The sequence below is a fragment of the Zosterops lateralis genome (assembly GCF_965231275.1).
Source record: "Zosterops lateralis genome assembly, chromosome: 3".
Taxonomy (NCBI): domain Eukaryota; kingdom Metazoa; phylum Chordata; class Aves; order Passeriformes; family Zosteropidae; genus Zosterops; species Zosterops lateralis.
The window spans coordinates 7795980-7814727 of NC_139764.1; the positions used below are offsets into that span (position 1 = coordinate 7795980).

The window sequence follows — 18748 nt, forward strand, 5'->3', positions numbered from 1 at the left end:
CTCCCTAACGGTTAGCTTCTTCCTTTTTGTCACTTCCTATAGCTGCAGCGAACAGATACTCCACCTCAATCTCCTGCTGTACTGGAGAATTTGGCAGTAGTATTAAGTAGGACCAACCTGAAGCCTGGGGAGAGAGGCAAGGTTGTCTCTGGCATTATTTTAATCCTGTAGAGATCTATATCGTTTTTCTTAACATTACAGCAATCTAGCATGGAGTTCACTTTGTGTAAAAGCAAACAGAATCAAAGGGTAACTAACAAATTACAATCAAGATTATGAAATTGTCAGGGTTTAGGATTTTTCCTTTTGTTTCTTTCTCTTAGGGAATTTTCTCCCATTTTGCTGCTAAGAAATAATAACAACCGGGACTTAAGAGACAAAAGTTGCCAAGCTCAGGGGATGAGAGCTCTGACTGCATTTCTCTTATCTGAGGCTTTCTTTTGGAGGGGCAGAGATCCCAAAGAATTTGGCTGGGGAGAAGGGGGCTGGGTGCAGCTCCTAACTCTCTTGCTCTCTTGGCTTTGGAGGAAAACAGTCAAGCTGCTGCTTGGGGGGCAGAATTTGTTGCCATTGCCAGAGCCCAGCCCTGCCTGGCTTCTCCTCCTGTGCCACATGGCAATTCTTTGACAACAAAAACACCATGGGTTTTCCTGGTGGTTTTGGATTATAGTTGAGAAGGCATGAATTAAAACTAAGTAAACAATAATCCCTTTATATACACACAGATGTTTTTTTCAATGTTGTTGCCAGGAAGAAGCAAAGAAGCTGTCTGAAAAATGACATTAGGCTAAGTAAAATACCTTGGTTGAGGTGCGTGGGTTCTGTAATCTGAATACCATTCACAGAACACTGCGCTCCATTCAGTGGGATGAGGTTCACAGTGCCATTGAGATTTTCAAAGATGCAGTGCTCACTTTCCAGATCAAGGCCATGAAGAACTAAACACAAAGAAATAAGATATCACAATTAGACTCCACACAACCAGTAAGATTAACATGCTAATAATAATTTATTAAGAACACATTGGAAAATATATTTTCGCTTTATTCTGAACAATGTTTTCTTCCTTCCTTCCTTTATCACATCCTGCATTCCTTAAATATTTATTGCTTTATTCTAGTGGAAAGAAGTGTGCTGGGTTGGTTTTGTTTTTGGTTTTTTTTTGGTGTAATGCTCTTTATTCCTGTGCTTTGATGCCTGATTAGCAAATGATCCTTTCTTTGCAATAAAAAACAGAAAAGTACAATTCACATATTTGTAGAGAGAGATTCTTTGACCTTACGAGGAAATAATGGAAACTTTCACATTATTTCACAAGGAAATAATGAAAACTTGTAGACCTTAAGACAACCATGCTTAAATCTGAAAAGACAGGATATAAGATGTCGTTGTAGATAAAAGGATGGTTGAAGTAAAGTTCTTATGTCCTAAGACATTCAGAGCTTTAACAATCAGTTAGGCTACTTTCCATTTTTTCTTCAAATAATGTGTGATTATGTGTACTGTTTAATAACACAAGGCATCACAAGTTTGGTAGTTTAATGGAATTTATTAGAGTAATTTAAATCCAGGCAACTTTTGACCCATGAAAATATACCAAACTAAGTTATTTGACTCTCAGATTCTCATCCAAGAATTAAAGGATGCAGTTCACATAACAAAACTGTCTTCCAGAAACTTATGTAAAACTTATGTGATAGGACAGTCCAGATCTGACAGTTAGTTGCATTGAATAGGAAAACCAGTAGATTTTTACCAATTTTCAGATTTTTTTTTTAAACTCAAATCTGAAGTCCCCAAGACTATCTTAGGTATAAGAGTATAACAATGCTGTCATTATATAAAGGTTACGAGATTGATTTTGCAGTAATTGCAACAGGTGCTATATGAAAAAGTATTTTTACAGGATGCTATTTCAAGAGAAGCAAGAAATAAATTAGTAACAAGTATATAAATATACTTAAAGCCCACAAGCTATGCTAGAAGTCGTGCTCTTTGAAGCAAATCTCATAATTCAGGTTTCAAATTTTCTAAAAATTAAAATACACAAAACACAGAACAACTAACTGGAAAAGGGAAAAAACATATGAAGTTTAGTTCACATATTAGGATACTGGAAGAAGAAAGAATATAAAAATGCCAAATTCCATACCAATATCCTGTTCTGTTATAGCATCTTCTCGGCCAACATATGTTTGGCCCTCCTAATTAAGAGAGAAACACACATTATTTCCAGTTGGAATCTCCTTATTTCCCCCACAAGAATATAATTTATCCTTCCACTTTCTCAGGGTAACCTGAATGAAATATATATTTAAACATACATGAAAGAAAGGAATCATGTTGCATTTTCAGAATGTTTTCACAGTCTTTATTTTACAATATTATCAGTAAATTCAAGTTTCAACTGTCCAGTGCAGAACCACCTTTGTAGTTTTGAGACAATCTAGATTTAGATTTTAAGGTCAAGCTTTGTAATTACATGAATATCCAATACACACAGAAAAAAATATGAAACACCTATATCTGGTTAACCAGCTGACTCTCAGGATAAACCTAAACAGATATTTCAATTTTATCATTTACCACCTCTTAAGAGCTTTTCTTTCTACAGCAGAGAAGCATAAAGAGCTTTTCTTACCATAGTAATGTAATCAGCACTACATATAGATAGCAAATCAATACTGTGCAAAAAATTGCAAGGCATATAAAGGCTATGGAAAAACAGATGTTTATTTACCTTCAAGTGGTACAAGATGATACCAGTACTGAGAAGATCATCATCAATGCCAATGAGATGAGGCAGTTCAGAATCTAACACAACACCTATCCCTTCTTTCCTCAGAGCCAAAGTTTGTTCCTATAAAAGACAAAAGTCTATTTATTAGGATGTGCAAGAAATACCCATCTTCCTTCTCTTTCTAAACCACATTTAATGTAAATTCTTCTCTGTAATATCCCACGAAAGAAAGAGAAATTTTTTAAAATTTTTTGATTTTACATTCCAAATGTGACTTCTTTACTTTTTCAATAAGCATTCCAAGCTTGCTGTTGAGGAAACTTGTGAAGGTGTTATTTGAAGGAAACCAGACCAACAGCTGAATTATACCAGAGAAGGAACATCAATCAGGAGCATAACAAAGCAATGTTGTCTAAAAGCAAGCTATGTGCCACCTTTCACAATAGTAAGGAGAATTTCAAACTCCTCAGCATTCAGAACAGCTAAAGAACAGAAAACTGAAAACTTTTTAGCAGTCCTTTAAATAAGCTGAACCTTGCACAATAAAACCCCCAGACTTCTGACAATTCAGTAAACCTAAGCAGCTGAAATAACATGCAATGTAAGAACAGCGTTGCCAGTAGTAAATAAATGTCAGAAATATTTACAGCACATAATTTCAATGATTGAAAATTCCTTTGGGTCACATTGTACATAGGTTGAAGCATCATTCAGCAGGACTTCTGGTGGGAGATTTCAGCCTTGAATAAAGTAATGTAAGCTGGGAGAAAATATTGCATGCTGTAGTACACAACAGTCTATGCAATAAATAATAAAAATAATTACAGATTTGAAGTAAGTTTTAGTATTTAAAAAGTTCCATTTTCAAGTTGAAGCAGAATCCTATTGGCTTCTAGGCCTGAAGGATAACAGCAATAGAGATTGTGAATGTGCACACATGCACACAAGTCTTTCAAGACAAATGTGTTTTTCTATGTAAAAGAGCTAAGCCCTGGCAATCCGTGAAGCAGAGGCAATGTCAGCAAGTATTCCTGTGTATTACAAGGAGCACACTTTTCTCCTGGTGCTAATAAAAATGGAGAAGAAGTTTTCTGACAGCTGCATGACTACTCCTTTTCCAAGTCATCAAATGCCTTCTCCAGAGCCAAAAAGACACCACAGTGTAAGAAAGAACAACATAGAGACTGCTATATGTATTTTCCCAAGTACAATAACCTGCAAGTCTAAATAAGAAAGCAGATGTAAAATCTCATTTCCCTTCAGGAAAAAAAGCTTTGTCAATATTGATACTGTCTAAAAATTCCAAGTATGGATATATCTGGGCAAGATGAGATGATAATGACACAACCTACAAGACTGCAAAACAAAACTGGGAAAATGTTACTCTGGTCATGGATGAATTAAAAAGTTCTCCAGCATTCAGAGACAAAAAAATAAGCTGTGATTCATGTGCAGCTCAGACATTCACAATGCACCCCAGATATTAGCTCTTATTATAAAAGAGTCGCATCATAAACCTAAAAAATACAGCTTAATTAATTGTTCAAGGGAAAAAGTAATTTCAGTCCAAAATATCTACACATATTAGATATTTACTGAGTAGCATCTACTTTTATACATAATTTATAATGTTCTCATTTGACAAGGATGAAGACAAGACCCTGAGGACTGGTGACCAGTTACTGCTACCACCTTTGGCCCAATGGAATTGATAAAATATTAAAAGCTGAGTATTTTTTTCCACAGCATAACAAACCATTTGCCAATGTCTCTGACAGAGGAAGAAAATAAACATCCCAGGAGACAAAAAAATTATCACCGGGTGAGAAAAATAGCCCATAAATAATTAAGAATAAAGAAACAATATGATTTTCCATTTTCCAGTCTTTCCATATTCAACACATTCTTACTATAATAAGAAATTCATCATGTATAATTGTGATTTAGAACAGATGGATTGCTTTTTTATTCAGATCTAAAATTAAAGAACATAAATTAATTGAGTTTCTAGAGTTGTATTTTGTAATTGACTACCATTCACACACAGAATGCATCCTGTTAATGGAAATTTTATAAGAAATGCAGCAGACAGTAGCTGTGATTAACTATAATATTTTTTAGTTTAATACAGGCTATAAATAAGCTTTTATCATCAGATACAATTTACTAAAACAACCTGAATCTTAATCAGACACCCGGAGTAACTCCTGAACTTTAATCGCTTGCCTTAAAATTTAATTCCAAATTCAAAAGCTCCTGCAAGGATGGCTCCAAAAGCCAAACTGTGCATTTCTGCTCCAAAATGAAATCACAGCAACAATACAGTAATCTTGATTACTCTGTTCTTTAACAGTGAGAGAAGGAAAAGAAAAAGGCCCCAAAGAAGTAGTCAGACTGCCTCTCTTTCATTCTCAACAGCATAGGAAGAATGTTTCTGAAGACCTCTTTGAAATAAACTCAAGGTCTGTAATCTATTACAAGGCAGAGAAATTATGAGGTTTAATCCACTGTTCGGTTCACTTCCATCTGGACTACATAATTTTAAGTGGTGAATCCGTAACTCAAATGACAAGAGCACAAAAGGTCACTGTCCCTATCAAAAATTATAAATTCAGAAAATTCATTAAAATCTCAAGATGCAGTTGAAGAAAGCTGAATGTACCCACGTGCTTCTTAGTCTGAATTATCCTTGAACAGAAAAGTGTACACATACTCCAGCAGTATTTAAGATGTGTTCACAAGTTGTGGAAAATAAAGCAAGCCAAGTATTATCCACAAAGGAGCACTTTGGTTGGTATAAATGGCTACTGCTTTAAGAGCAGAAAAAGGTTTTCTTCTTTGGGAGCTGCTAGATCAAATGGACTCACTTGAAGAGTACAAACTCAGAAAGTAACTCTGAGACAGTATACAAAAAACTGTCTTTAAGTCAAGGTTAAAATAAAAGGATTATATTGTCTATTTAAATTCTCATCTCTTTGAATTCAGTTCTGACTCAGCTGTCAGAAATATCCTGATACAGTAAATTCATTTACATTTATTGAGAGAGATATAAAAGCTTTTGTGAAATCTCATTTCTTTTGTACCGATAATATTAAGTTTAGTGTATTAACTGATACAGTAGCACCTCTAAACTGAGATATGATCTGGTAGGTTTAAGAACAAATCTATGACTAAAGTACTCACTTGAGGTGAAAAGTTCATCACCATCATATACAACTACCCATTATAAAGACCACTGCTGTGACACACAGGATGCCTTTAAATGGATGTCTTTAAATGCACACACTAAAAAAGAAGCACACAGCTTTACTTTTTTTGGCCAACAAGATATTGAACTAAATCTAATAAGAAAGTAGATCCAAAAGGCATTTTTAACATTCCTTTACCAATCTGATAGTAGAGGAAAACATTATGCTGCTATTGTCCCAGCACATATCAAAGAGTACATCTAATTAGTGCACTGCAGTGAACAGAACCTCTAAGGAGAGTTCAACTTTTGTAATGCTTTCCAATGCAAAAATGCAATTCCTTTATTTAAATACTGAACAGAGAGCTGCTGGCACACAGTCCTGAGAATACACTGTACAGACACTTTCAGTAAAACATGACAATTTACTTAGCCAGCGTGATGTTCTGATTTCTACATTTAAATAATGAAAAAAAAACCCCCACATAATACCAAATTAAAAAAATTACGTGCAAAAATGTGCAATAGCAAAGGTCTTGGCATTAATATTTAACCAGACTATAGATGAGAAAATTCTTATGCTAACAAGTACTTTGGGTGCATTTGATTTTATTGAAAATATGCTATTATATCCCGAGTTCACAAAAATGTCTGACTATACTCAATGGCCCGGCACTAACATTAAGTCCTCTATAAAATATACAGACATAAACTGCACACAAGCCAAGTTCTTTATTCTTAATTGGTTTTCCTTCAGTATGTACTCAATACATTTTGCATTTCCTTTAAATCACTAGAAACAAATGTTTCCTACCTAGAGAAAAAAATATTCCAGAGTGTTCAGGATTCAATGCTCCTGAAAAAGTTGATTTTCAAACCCAGCAGATACATGGCATTAAAGAGACTATGGAAACAGAGAGAGGAAATAGGGTGAAGCAGCCTCAGCTGGTCATGCCATAATCAACATGGGTAAAAATCCAAAACTTCTCTCACTGATGTCAGAAATTTATATATTCACCATCCCAGGACTACAGAGGGCTATACTGTTGGAGTTTCCAGAGTTAATCCACAAAAAGAGAAAATGAGACAAAAGTGTGGGCAGGACTGTGATGAATGTGCAAAAAACCCAAGGAGGGGGAAATTCCCAAACAAGCAGTGCTCACTTGATGCTTCTTATATGAGGAAGTAGGAAAGAAAATTGATCACCAGGAGCTCAAAACCAAAAACCAATCCCTTGTTGTTAAACACAAGGACACTGAAGACGCCAATAATTTACATGGTTGCAAAAATTACCTGGAAAAAAGGTGAGGAAAAGAAAAGAGGTACTTGTGGACAACAGCACAGGGAATCCATTGCCTGGGGTTCCCTAACTTCAAGAATCACAGACACAGAAAGCACGGAGAGTTTTCTGGAGAAGGACTGCTATCTGCTTGCCCTGGTTTATACTCCAAAATTCAGTACAGCTGAATAAACCATAACTCACCTACATGGAGCTTATTCCCATCATTTGGGAGGTACAGTCCTAAGGCAGGCTTTGAATGGATTAAAAATAGCAGGATGTAAGAGGAATATACTGCAGACAGACCTCTGTTTCTGTTTACATAAATTATCTGAATAATTCTAGACATAATTCTTCTCAAAATGTGACATAAACAGATTGACTACTCCTCTGAATTTTCAACTGCATTGCATGCTAATTACTATATTTATAAAGATGACAGGCAACGACTGAAGTTGCACTCACAGTATTAAGAGGCAAGTGTAGCAAAAAATTAGTAAAACTGCTTGTAGCCCCACAAAACACAAGCAATGTGATTTGATTGGTTCTGTAATTAAAGGAAAACTTGAGGAATTTTAACTCTGCTTGAAACACCAGCAACATTTCTCCTGCCTGAGGAGAAACAACTGAAAAGTGACCTCCTGTGTAGTAAGTGCTGTGCCCAAATACCATAACAAGTAATTTTATAGATTACATTCAGGCTCTCATCCATTACACAATGTCAAATTATTTCAAATATTTGGTCTGAACTTGGTAGTAGCCACTTTATACTCATGCACTTTGCATCACTATTGACATTCAGCTGAAAGAATAATTTTCCTTCTCCAGCCTTTATTCATTGATACTGGCAGCAGTGGTTATATTATGCCAAACTCCAAGTATTTCCCCCCAGGGAATGACCAGGCTCACCATATCCCAGCATTCAGCACATCCCTTCTCAAGGTCTGGACACAGTTTTGCCAGCACCATGTACACTCATCTTTTCCACTCACTGCACACAATATCTATCAGAACATCTCTCTGCTCCTTCCAGATTCAGGTGTCTTTCATGTAGGTGTACTATCTTGTGACAGTAAAGTCTCATGTCATCCTCCTCCTCTTCCACAGTGTATTAAGTCCCTTGCACTGCAAACTATTTACCATCAACCACTGTTCTGTTATCCTTAGACTCACTCAATCCTCTCTCAGATGCTCTGCTAGAAAAAATAGCTTTAATACCAGCATTTAAAGAAACCATTAAACATGATTAAGCCCAAAAATGTGCTCCAGGACCACCTCCTCAAAATGCCTACAACTACAAACTTCCCTCCTCTCCCAGTACCACTGCTTACATCACATCCTCTGTGTAAGCATTTCTATTATATTTAAATCCTTACTTCCACACGACATAAATAAGGAAATAGCTTCCTCTACATCCCAGGGTCAAGTGCTCCATCAACATCCACCAAGATGAGAACCAATCCCACTGTTCTGCTGTTTCTAGCAGGGATCACTGTTAAATAGAACTAGATCCAGCACACACTGAGCAGACAAACCAGGATTAGGAAAAAACCACAGATTACAGACAACACGACAAATATTCATTAAATAAGAAATTACTAAAACCCAAGAGATTTACAGGGAGTTATGATGGTGATTTTAAAAGACATGGCAGAAAAAGAGACACCATTTCAAAGAAGTCTTCTCAAGGAAAGCAAATTAAATTTTCCTCACAAGTCCAGCAAATACAAGCTGTTCAGAAGGTAGAATCAGTGAAGTTTTTGAGTCCTTCCAAAATTCACTTCAGCATAACAAATGCAAGTCAGAGCAACAGTTCTGAATTTAACATTTGCATTTAGCTTTAAATACTTAATTCCATAGGGTAATGTTACAGCAAATTATTTTTCATTTGTTTTATTTTGAGAACAAAGTTTATAACTACTTTTCTGGAAACTGATGAAGGTATAACCATCTCACCTTCTTTCCCAGATATAATGTGCTAGGCTTTACTAGGTCAGTTAAAGAAAATACAAATTGTCACTTATGTGATGCTTTTAATGCAAATTCAAGGCCTATTAAAAGGTCAGAAATCATAAAAAAATATATTCCATTTGATCTCAAGGCAAACACTTGAGGATGTTACAAAAAGACAGGATATAGTGCCCTTTAAAAATGATCATTTGGATTTTGTGTACCCAAAGCATAAAATAATTGGTGTGTTAAGCTGGCACAAATAGCATTAGCAACTGGCTGTCCATCATAAAGTGACTAGGACTTTTGATATTATTCTTTTATAAAGCAGGCAAACTCAGCTGGAGAGACTGAATTTCTCTTCTGAAAATGTCTTGCCTTTATTCGAATTCTAGTGAACTAGATCTCATAAAAAATATACTCCAATTCCATTATTAATATTATAGAAGACAAACATATAAAAATACAGGCATAAAAACTGTATAATTATACATAGTGTACTGTCAATTGGCTTGAATCCTCTAAATTGAATCATTTCTAGTAAAATGATTGAAAGCCAGAAGATACATAGAAAATGCCCATGTCCTTCTATTACATTTAATGAAACTACAGTTTATTTCACAATTCTAATAATGAAATAAAAATGAACAGGTCATTCTAACTTGCAGCAGCCCAGTGCAATAATTAAACTGCTTTGAAGGACAACATAAGAGGACACCAAATGCTTCAGCTGTAATTGCAATACAATGACCTCAATTTCAATTATACACAATAATGAATCACACATGTAGATGCCAAACAAGATCACAGGAGTCTTTAAAAAGGTAGGTTGAAAAAGAGGATCAACACAAAATAAGGGGAAAGGACAAGATGACAAGAGTATAAATCCAGAAATACAGTCCCAGGAAACAGGTACCATATGAATCAAAGGGAAGCGTCCTTTAAAACTAAATTAAATAAAAGCAACCTATTCTGAGATATCTATAATCTGGCATCAGTTCCTAATATCAAGGTCAAAAGAATTATTATATCTAATAAAAACCAAGAATACTGAAATCATATCTCATAGGCAAGACAGACATCCCAAATATTGACTGAAGGGAAAGTTCCCTTCACTTTTTTTGGTATGTTCAGCAAAAAACTGAATAGAGAAATTCAAAAGGGAGGAATTTCTTGCACTGTACTATGGAATCTAAACCACAACACATTATGGCATTCTTAGCAGATTGCAGTTTTGCCACATTTGAGTATTTTTAAAATTTAGTCCATGAAAAAAAAACTAGCACAACTTTGCCAACTACTAATAGAAATGAAAGATGCAAACCTGCTGTACTTTTATGGAAAAACTGCAATGCAACCTACCCAAAACTCGAGAAGCAACCACTGACAATTGTTTTTTGCTAACTGATCTGAACCTTAAATTGGATGGTTGTCACCTTTTTTTGCATTCTGACAAAAACTTTCAGGGAAATCCTTTTCATCAGCTAATATAAAACAATAAAAGGGGAAGTAGTGTTGTCCAAAGGAGGTAAGGCATTTGTTATATTTACATACTATAAGAAATGAGGCAAGTTTTTTTTGTCAGTGGACAAGCTTTATGTTATTTTTAAAACTTTACTGAGATTGGAAAAACATGAGTGTGCAAATGCTGTATTTTACAGCAGCCTTGCCTCTCACCTGAATTCTCAGTGACTCATGACATGTACTACTGCACCTCAAAACTATAAATCTGCTGGAGGGGATTCATTCCACTATGTAAATTACCTCAAAATAAAGGATTAATGAACTGATATGGTGTAAAATAGAGCAGTTTTTAATGACTTACAATGACTGACAAGTGAATATCACCAGCTATAACAAGTTGAGAGCAAATCCCCTCTTTCCTAAGTCTTTGAGGCATACAGGACACCAAGTTCCATAACTTCAGCAGTTAAAAAAGACCTCGCAATGGGTCTAACCATTTGAACAAAAACCAGACTAGATGTGTGAAATATTCATTTAAATGCTTCATTATCATAAAATATCAGGAGCACATGAAAAATCTCTTTCAAGAATGCTGCCAGAAAGGACTACATGACACAGAAGTAACCTTGAATTTAGCATGTACAATATATCAAAAACAAGGTATTAAGACCAACAAGAGCACTGGTAAAAAAAAACCTACTTGTTGAAACCAGGACAAACTTTGGTATTGCTTTACCAGAAGCTATCTATAGGACTAAACTTTTAAATATGTTATTTTATTATTAGAGAAAACTTTTAGATTGACTGTGTAAAGCAGCTTATACTTAGACAAAACTACAGAGATTTAAACATAAAACCAAATATAACCAAATTCTCTCCCAGGCATATTTCAATTAAGAGCATTAATGACTGTTTAAATTCAGCTAATCAATTTAGGTCTTAAGAGACTAGCAACTTTAAAGGAAAATGGCCAAAAGAAAATTCCTCAGGAGGAAACACTCTCAAATTTCCCTGGGTTAGGGATACAGTAAGACACAATTTCCATGGGTTAATAGAATCTTAACCTTAAAATCCTCCTTTGCCTTTCTGTTATGTTCCCTATACATGACTGTAACTCTGGAACCATCAAAGTCAATCAGACCAAGGTCTCCTTTCCTTCCACAAATCCATATTGGATTTTGCAGCCATCTCTCCACTGACTGAAACCAGAGAAAGAAATAGTAAGAGACAGCAAGGTGATCACGTAATTAAAGGCTGTTAACAGAAGCAAATAGCAGGCAGGCCACTGTAAACCAGCTGGGCATTTCAAACATCTACATTTCAGCTGCTCCAAAGTGTGACTTCATACCTGCCACATTATCACTTGCATTTCTCAATGGAAAAAGCTTCCCTTGCAAAGTTGGGATATGCAACCAAAAAGACAAATGGATCTGTGCTTTCTTATAAGGGCCAATTAACAACTCAAATGAACAGCAGAAATCTGATACTCTATGCCTCTCTTCTTTCACACAGATAATTCTTGGTTATGTTACAGTCTGCCTGAGTGTAAGATTTACTGTTTTCCCCAAAATTCAGAGTATCCTTGCAGCGCATAACTAGTAAATGAACAATTTTTGCAGATCAATTTGCATTATCAATATTTCAAAGTCTGGTTTTCTCAGTTCTCATCAAAAAGCTGTCACTGCAGAAACTGCAGGAGCAAAAATAACAGGAAGATCCCACTGGGGAAAAAATAAAAAAACCCAAACAGAAAAACCACACACACAAAACACAAACAAGCAAACAAACAAAAAAAAGGGCAAACAACCCAGACAACTATGGACATGCCATTCCTTCATGCAAAACATGATGCACAATCAGGTATCTTGACTGGGTTTTTTAAAGTTTCTGGATAACTTACCTATCCAGAAAAATCTATCAAATCTATCTATTTGATTGTTCCTTAAAGCAATCAAATTTTGTAGGATGCCTGCAAGATAGGATTTTAAATTGTTTCCCTTGACCAGAAAGTCTTTTTAAAAACAAACATCTCCACATTCAACTGGAAGACAGACAAATCATGGCTTTTTGGAAGATTCAAATATGTTCATTTCATGAGTCACATCAGCAGCTTTTTTGGCCTACTATTGTAGAATCATAGAAGCATTTGGGTTGAAAGGGACCTCCACAGGACACCTTCAAATAGACCAGGTTTTTCTGGGGGATTTTTTGGAGCTCAGAGCTCTATCCATCACCTCTGTCAAACCCTTGTGCTGACCATGCCATTATCCAGTTGAAAGTATAAGTCTGATAATACAGCCTGAGCTCAGGAATGCAAACAATGGAGGATACTAAGAAGCTTCCAAGGGCTTAATAACCAATTTCACTCCATACAGCATCAAACTGCTTCTTCAGATGATCAAAGGTTTGAGCACCTCTGGATTGCTACAAAGAAGCTGAAATGCTGTTCTTGATGTTTTGAAACATGAGCCATCTCAGATTTGCTTCCTTGTACTCTGTGAACACAGCAACAAAATAAGAACAAGAGGCAATGAAAAACAGTTGAAAACAAAAATGAACTTGTGACCTTTGACAATCAAGGGTTTAGAGCAGTCTCTGTTCAGGAAGATACTTTTTAACATACACGTACCATAGAGAAAATCTGATAATTGAATTAAACACATTCAGAATAAATCCTTCAGCAACAGTTTGCCCAGATGTTGCAAATAGGACTTTGAAAGAAATGAAATGTGAAAAATAAACAAGAAGTTCTACAGAAGTTGACATTTTGAAGATGATTAAGTGCTTGTTGTAATTATGTTTTCTATATTTACATAAGGGCAAACACTCCAGACATAGAAATGCTGATATTCATGGATGAACTACTACTAGGCCAGAAGCTGCCTGAAACCACAAGTCTCTTGCTGAAAAAGTTCCTGCTAAACAATCAGACTTCTTTCACAGTGAAGGAAGCAGTGCTTGGGGAAAAACAAAAATAGTAAGTGCCCCATAGAATTCTTTCTAAACCCTGTATGTTTAAGATATTCACACAGCCAAATCCACTTCAAAACGAATGGGAATTAGACACCCAAAATATCTTCTAGCACTAAGTGATACTTCAGTACCTAAAATAGGAATAACCTGAAACACTAGTCCACTACCCTCCAACAAATAGAACTGAATCTGCACTCTCTTTAACAAGACTCTTATTGGATGAGTCAATCACTGCTGACAAGATATTTCTGTCCTTCTGGGAAGACTGTAGTGGAAAGAGAAGGATATTAAGTTACATTAGATTGTTAGGGTTCAGTATACTCTATACTACATCTCAGTAAAATTTCATACTCAGAGCGAAAAATATATAAGTGCACCAGAAGAAAAAATTCTGTATAATAAAGCAATCTTTCTGTGAACCAACTGGAAAAGCCACAGGAGTCAGAAAAATTGTCTGGAAACAACAGAGGTATGTTCAGAGTGTTGCAAAATGTGGAACGTATAAAATTTTTTGAGGAAGTATGTTCTTTATTGTTTAATCTTTGTTACACTTTCAAGCCTAATCAACACTAAGGGAGATTTAACCCATAAATCAGAGAGCAGCAAAAAAGCTCTAAGTGATGTCCAGGTGTTAGAAAAACAAAGTTCTCATTGGTAAAATTGCTTAGTTAAGGTTTAGGGCTGGGCGTGCTTCAGTGATCTCAGAGCTAGGGAGAAGTTAACAAACTTATAGTGGGCCCAGAGAATGCAGAATTTATGGGTCACAAGGACATATGGCAGAAATTCCAAGATAAGAAAGACACTTATAAACCCAACTCACCAATTGTGCTGAAATCAGCTCTGACTGGGTAAAAGGTTATTTTGGCAGGAGCAGATCACAATCACCAACCCTAGAAATCCACAGACCCAAAAGAAGAGAAAGCCTGAGCATGCAGACTAATTCACATGGGAAATGAGAGAATCATTAACCAATAGAAGAGGGAATACCAACTAATAAGAGAACTAGGTGACTTGTAGCCAATGTACACTAATTCCTTTGTTTGTTAAAAATTATAAATAGTAAAAACTTCTAACAGCTGGTGTGCTTGTTTTGTGGAGTACCACCAGACACCCGGGGCTGTTCATCTCTGAAATAAATGTTTAGTGTCTCTCTAGAGTGTGTAATTATTGGTTTGTTGCACACCACGTAGCACATCTGACTTTTGTGGAGAAGAGCTTTTCAGCCTTGCATTGAGGGGTTAAACTAAGAGATGGAACAGACCCACTCCTTACTTTTGAATGCTGCATTGCCATCCAGAAGGTAGACAAACACTTCATCACTAGTTTTCCAACAGCTAGCATATACATAGTAACCTCCCAATATAAGAAAATACTGGAAATGGATGTCAAGAGACACTAGAAATGCCAGCATTAGAGAAGTTATTGATAAGAAGGCTGAAAATGGAAAAAGGTTTCTCTATGCATAATACTGCTCAAAGAAATAAAAGAGGAACAAAGAAATTTCACTTCAAAGTCTGAAAAACATTTACTGTATGGACAAGAAGAACAAGAGGTAGGAGAGGAATAAAAAAATATTTGAAAATATGAAAATCTGGTTTGGGCTTACTGGTAATATTTCCTTAAAAGGCAAAGGAATAAGCACAGCTCAGTATTTAGTCTGCTATGTTTTGGATGAAAACTGGTTACATGAACATCCTTCTTGTTCTATAGTCTGGCTCCCATAAAAATACTTATCATAAACAGATTAGATAAGACAAAACACTAACAGCTGAAAAAAACTGATTGTGTCTAATTATGACTTACAAGACAATTCCAGGGTTTAAAAAAAAAAAAGTGTTCCAAGCACACAATTCTGAAATGTCTGAGATTCCCAGTGAAGTGACAGCCTACACATTAAAGTAGGCAAAGCTCTTTTGCTCTGTACTGTACCAGTGAAACTGCTCCTCTTCTTAGTGGGTGTCTGTTTAAAAAAACTTAAGCTTTTTAAAAGGCTGCATGTGCAATATCAAATTTCTATCTCATGTTTTATTTCAGTTTGACACAGGTATAGCTTCTGGAATAACAAAATAAATTTTGAATCACTAGCCTCAAAATTAGTACATGCTATTTGGGAGACAATGCAAAGAGAGGAGGAGATATGGAACACATCATCAATGGAGGTATATTCTTTATAATTTGTGCACATGCCAAAGTTATGTTTGGGACTATCCTGGGACTTCAATAAAACATGTTGGAGAATTAAAAATAATGCTCTTCCTTTATAGGCAATAAAATAATTATCTGTATAGCCATCAATTATGAAAGGGAATATTGATTTCCTTATGCATATAGATGTTGCATAAGGCACAAACTCTTACTATGTCTTCTCCTTCTAGATAATGGAACCAAGAAGTAACACTCTACTGTTAGGTGCACTGGTTTCAGTGCATTTAAAACAAAAAGTTTAGTAGAAGTAAGACACTTCATTCTTCTGAGATAAAGAAACTTCTACTATCCAAAATCACAAAGAAAACCACCACTGCAGAAACTTCCTAAGAAGTTTTCCCCCACTTCCCAGAGCATTAGATTGTAGCACCCTCATCGAGCAAGAAAAGCCAATTAAAGAGTCAGCAAAAAGCAAGATCAGAAAAGTGCAGTTTTGTTGTGAGCAGCTTACTGTGAAAATGCAGGTGCTCCTGCAGCAGCCCAGAGAGGCATCAATAGCTCTCTGCAATGAACACCAGTCAAAAAGGCAGATGCAGAATGCAAAACTGCCTAAAAGAGCAGCTAAGACAGTGAAGCTAAAACAATGGAAAATTAATGATGCAATTCCTGTAAAGAGTAAGGAAATTACAGGAGCAGTTCTTAAGTCTCATGAGGTCAGCTTACCTTCTCCATTTTTTTCCATTATTTTTCATTATTTCTCTTTCCCTCTTGGACCAGATTGTCATGAGCTCACTGCTGACATACAGCTGGCTATTAATACACAGAAACCCTACAGCTGTGGTGGCATCCCAAAGCACCTCTATATTTCATGTGCTGCTAGGATTTCCATCAGAAGCCTTGGCATATTCAAAGTTAATTTTCAGGAAATTTGGCCTTCATTTCTGGAATTCCAACGACCAACTTCAGCTGAAATGCCTGCTCCTTGACAATTCACACTTAGTACATTTCTGATATCTGAGAAAAGCCCCTCAAACAGAGCTGCAGGATTTAGCTAATTGTAAGCAGAGATTGCTACTTTGGCTTTCTGGACACTAGCCTGCAAAATCTTGTGGTTTATAAAACTTAAACCATCAAAGCTGCTATTTTCCATGCTGGAGCATCTGCTGCAGGCTGGTTCCTGTCCCTGCTGGCCTGATCTAAGGGAAAACTATTCTTCTGTTTCAAGAAGTAAGGCACCCAGAGCAAATTTGGTTTGTCCCAAATTGAGGAGACTTCAGAGTCTCCCATATGTGAACACACTGAGCACACAGAAGCCTCAAAGGGCAAGTAAGTCTACACAGCAACACTGACATTCAGGGCACAGAACAAGGCTTTTCTTGCCATTACTGATGCTACCAAGCAAGGAGATATTTTACCTCCCAGCTAGGAGACAGTAACTCCACCCTCAGTGTTCTTCATGCTATCATGCTATCAAATAAGGGGAAAAGGCCTGGCTGGAAGACAAAGAGGCTATTTTCATTCACCTCTTCTTCCATATGCAGTACAAAACAGCCTTTAATTACATGATAACATATTTTCTACAGGACCTGTAAATAATTCATTTCATAGACTTTATTCTGGGAATGAATCAAGAAGGCAGTAGACTATTAGCTACAGGACTCCTACCTCATTTGTTGCTAAAGCTGGATTATAAATGAGTTAGGGAATTATAGAGAGGAAAAAAAACTAGGCTCATAGCAAATACATTTATTAATTTTAAAAGCTATTTTGGGGTTTGTATGTTTCTAGGACAACGGGAGAATTAAGTGTTTCACTTATCTAGAATTCTGTTTACTGTTTACCTAGATATTAATCTCTACTTCGGCAGAGATAACCTGAAGTAACAGATTGCTTAAAATCTGTGAATTTCTTCCTCCAGATCAACATGTAACCCATGCTAATGAACAAAACTGGAGGAAGAAGAAGGACTATGCATGCTAGCAAGCAACAACCACCAAGGAGAAAAAACAGACTTCAGGACTAACAACACTACAGAGAAGACTTTTGCAGAGGAATATGCATAGTTAGATGCACATTCTTGACTGGTTGCAACAGCCACAGTCTGTGCTGCCACCTGTGTTTAAAACTGTATGAATTAAGGCTGATGCCCAGCTGCCATTTAAGCTGCAAAGTCAAGTACACAACAGTACCCTGCACTCAAAGGTATAAGAATCACACAGCAAAAAACTCCTAAATGTTCTGTTAAAAACACCAGCAGAATAAAATAGTCCCAGCATTTCAGATCACATTGTCATTAGAAACAGCTCATTTGTGAGGCAGATATAAATTTGGGTTTCATCTGAACTGTGGATGTTGGAATGCTTCTTTCCCATCCCATAGCCAAATCCAAAGAGAAATTCACATTTTGTCTCTTTCTTTCTTAATACTTCTCTGCTGATCCTTTGGGAGAAACCGTTTTTAGGATATATTTCTTTGTCTTTGAGGAACTTCCAGTGATTTCAATTTAGACCTCCTTCCTGGCAGAAGATAATTAATAGGAAAGCAGAACAAATGCCCAGGAGGAATTGGGAACAAGTGGCATCTGAGCTGTAGAAAGAATTTCAAAAGCAACTCATTCTGTCTGACTCCCTTTCATTTGAAAACCGCCTACAAGCTCTAGTGATGCATTAAAGCTGAGCATGGCCTGAATAATCTACAAATGCAGGGCCCCACTTGGAAGGAGAAGGGCAGTGAAATATTTGGCTACTCCTAGACACTGGAGGGCCTCTTTTGAAATGCACAGCTTCATCAACCAAACTATTCAACCCTGGCTTAATCAGTGCTTGGTGAGCTCAGAAAGTGTAGTCCCCAGTTGTGCTTCTCTTATGGCCCAGCTGGTTTCAAGTGGAAAAAAAAACAGTTTAAAATTGAAATTAAAAACAATCAATAGCAGGATCATCACTTGATCACAACTTCCTAGCAGAAACCGAAAGTTAAAAGTGGTCAGTCCAGCACAAAGGCATCACAAGCA

The 18748-nt window shown here is 36.3% G+C and overlaps 1 protein-coding gene across 5 annotated transcripts in view; it reads right to left on the reverse strand.

The window, feature by feature from the left end:
* LOC310906812 (kinesin-like protein KIF16B) overlaps window positions 1–18748 on the reverse strand; it is a 136215-nt gene that overhangs the window by 71214 nt on the left and 46253 nt on the right. For all 5 annotated transcript variants that reach the window (XM_083856344.1, XM_083856343.1, XM_083856346.1 and 2 more), the window contains 3 exons: window positions 2741–2860; window positions 2153–2204; window positions 801–938 (listed from right to left, as the gene is read on the reverse strand). In XM_083856344.1, coding sequence (XP_083712470.1) covers window positions 801–938; window positions 2153–2204; window positions 2741–2860 — 310 coding nt within the window. The remainder of the gene's footprint in view (window positions 1–800; window positions 939–2152; window positions 2205–2740; window positions 2861–18748) is intronic.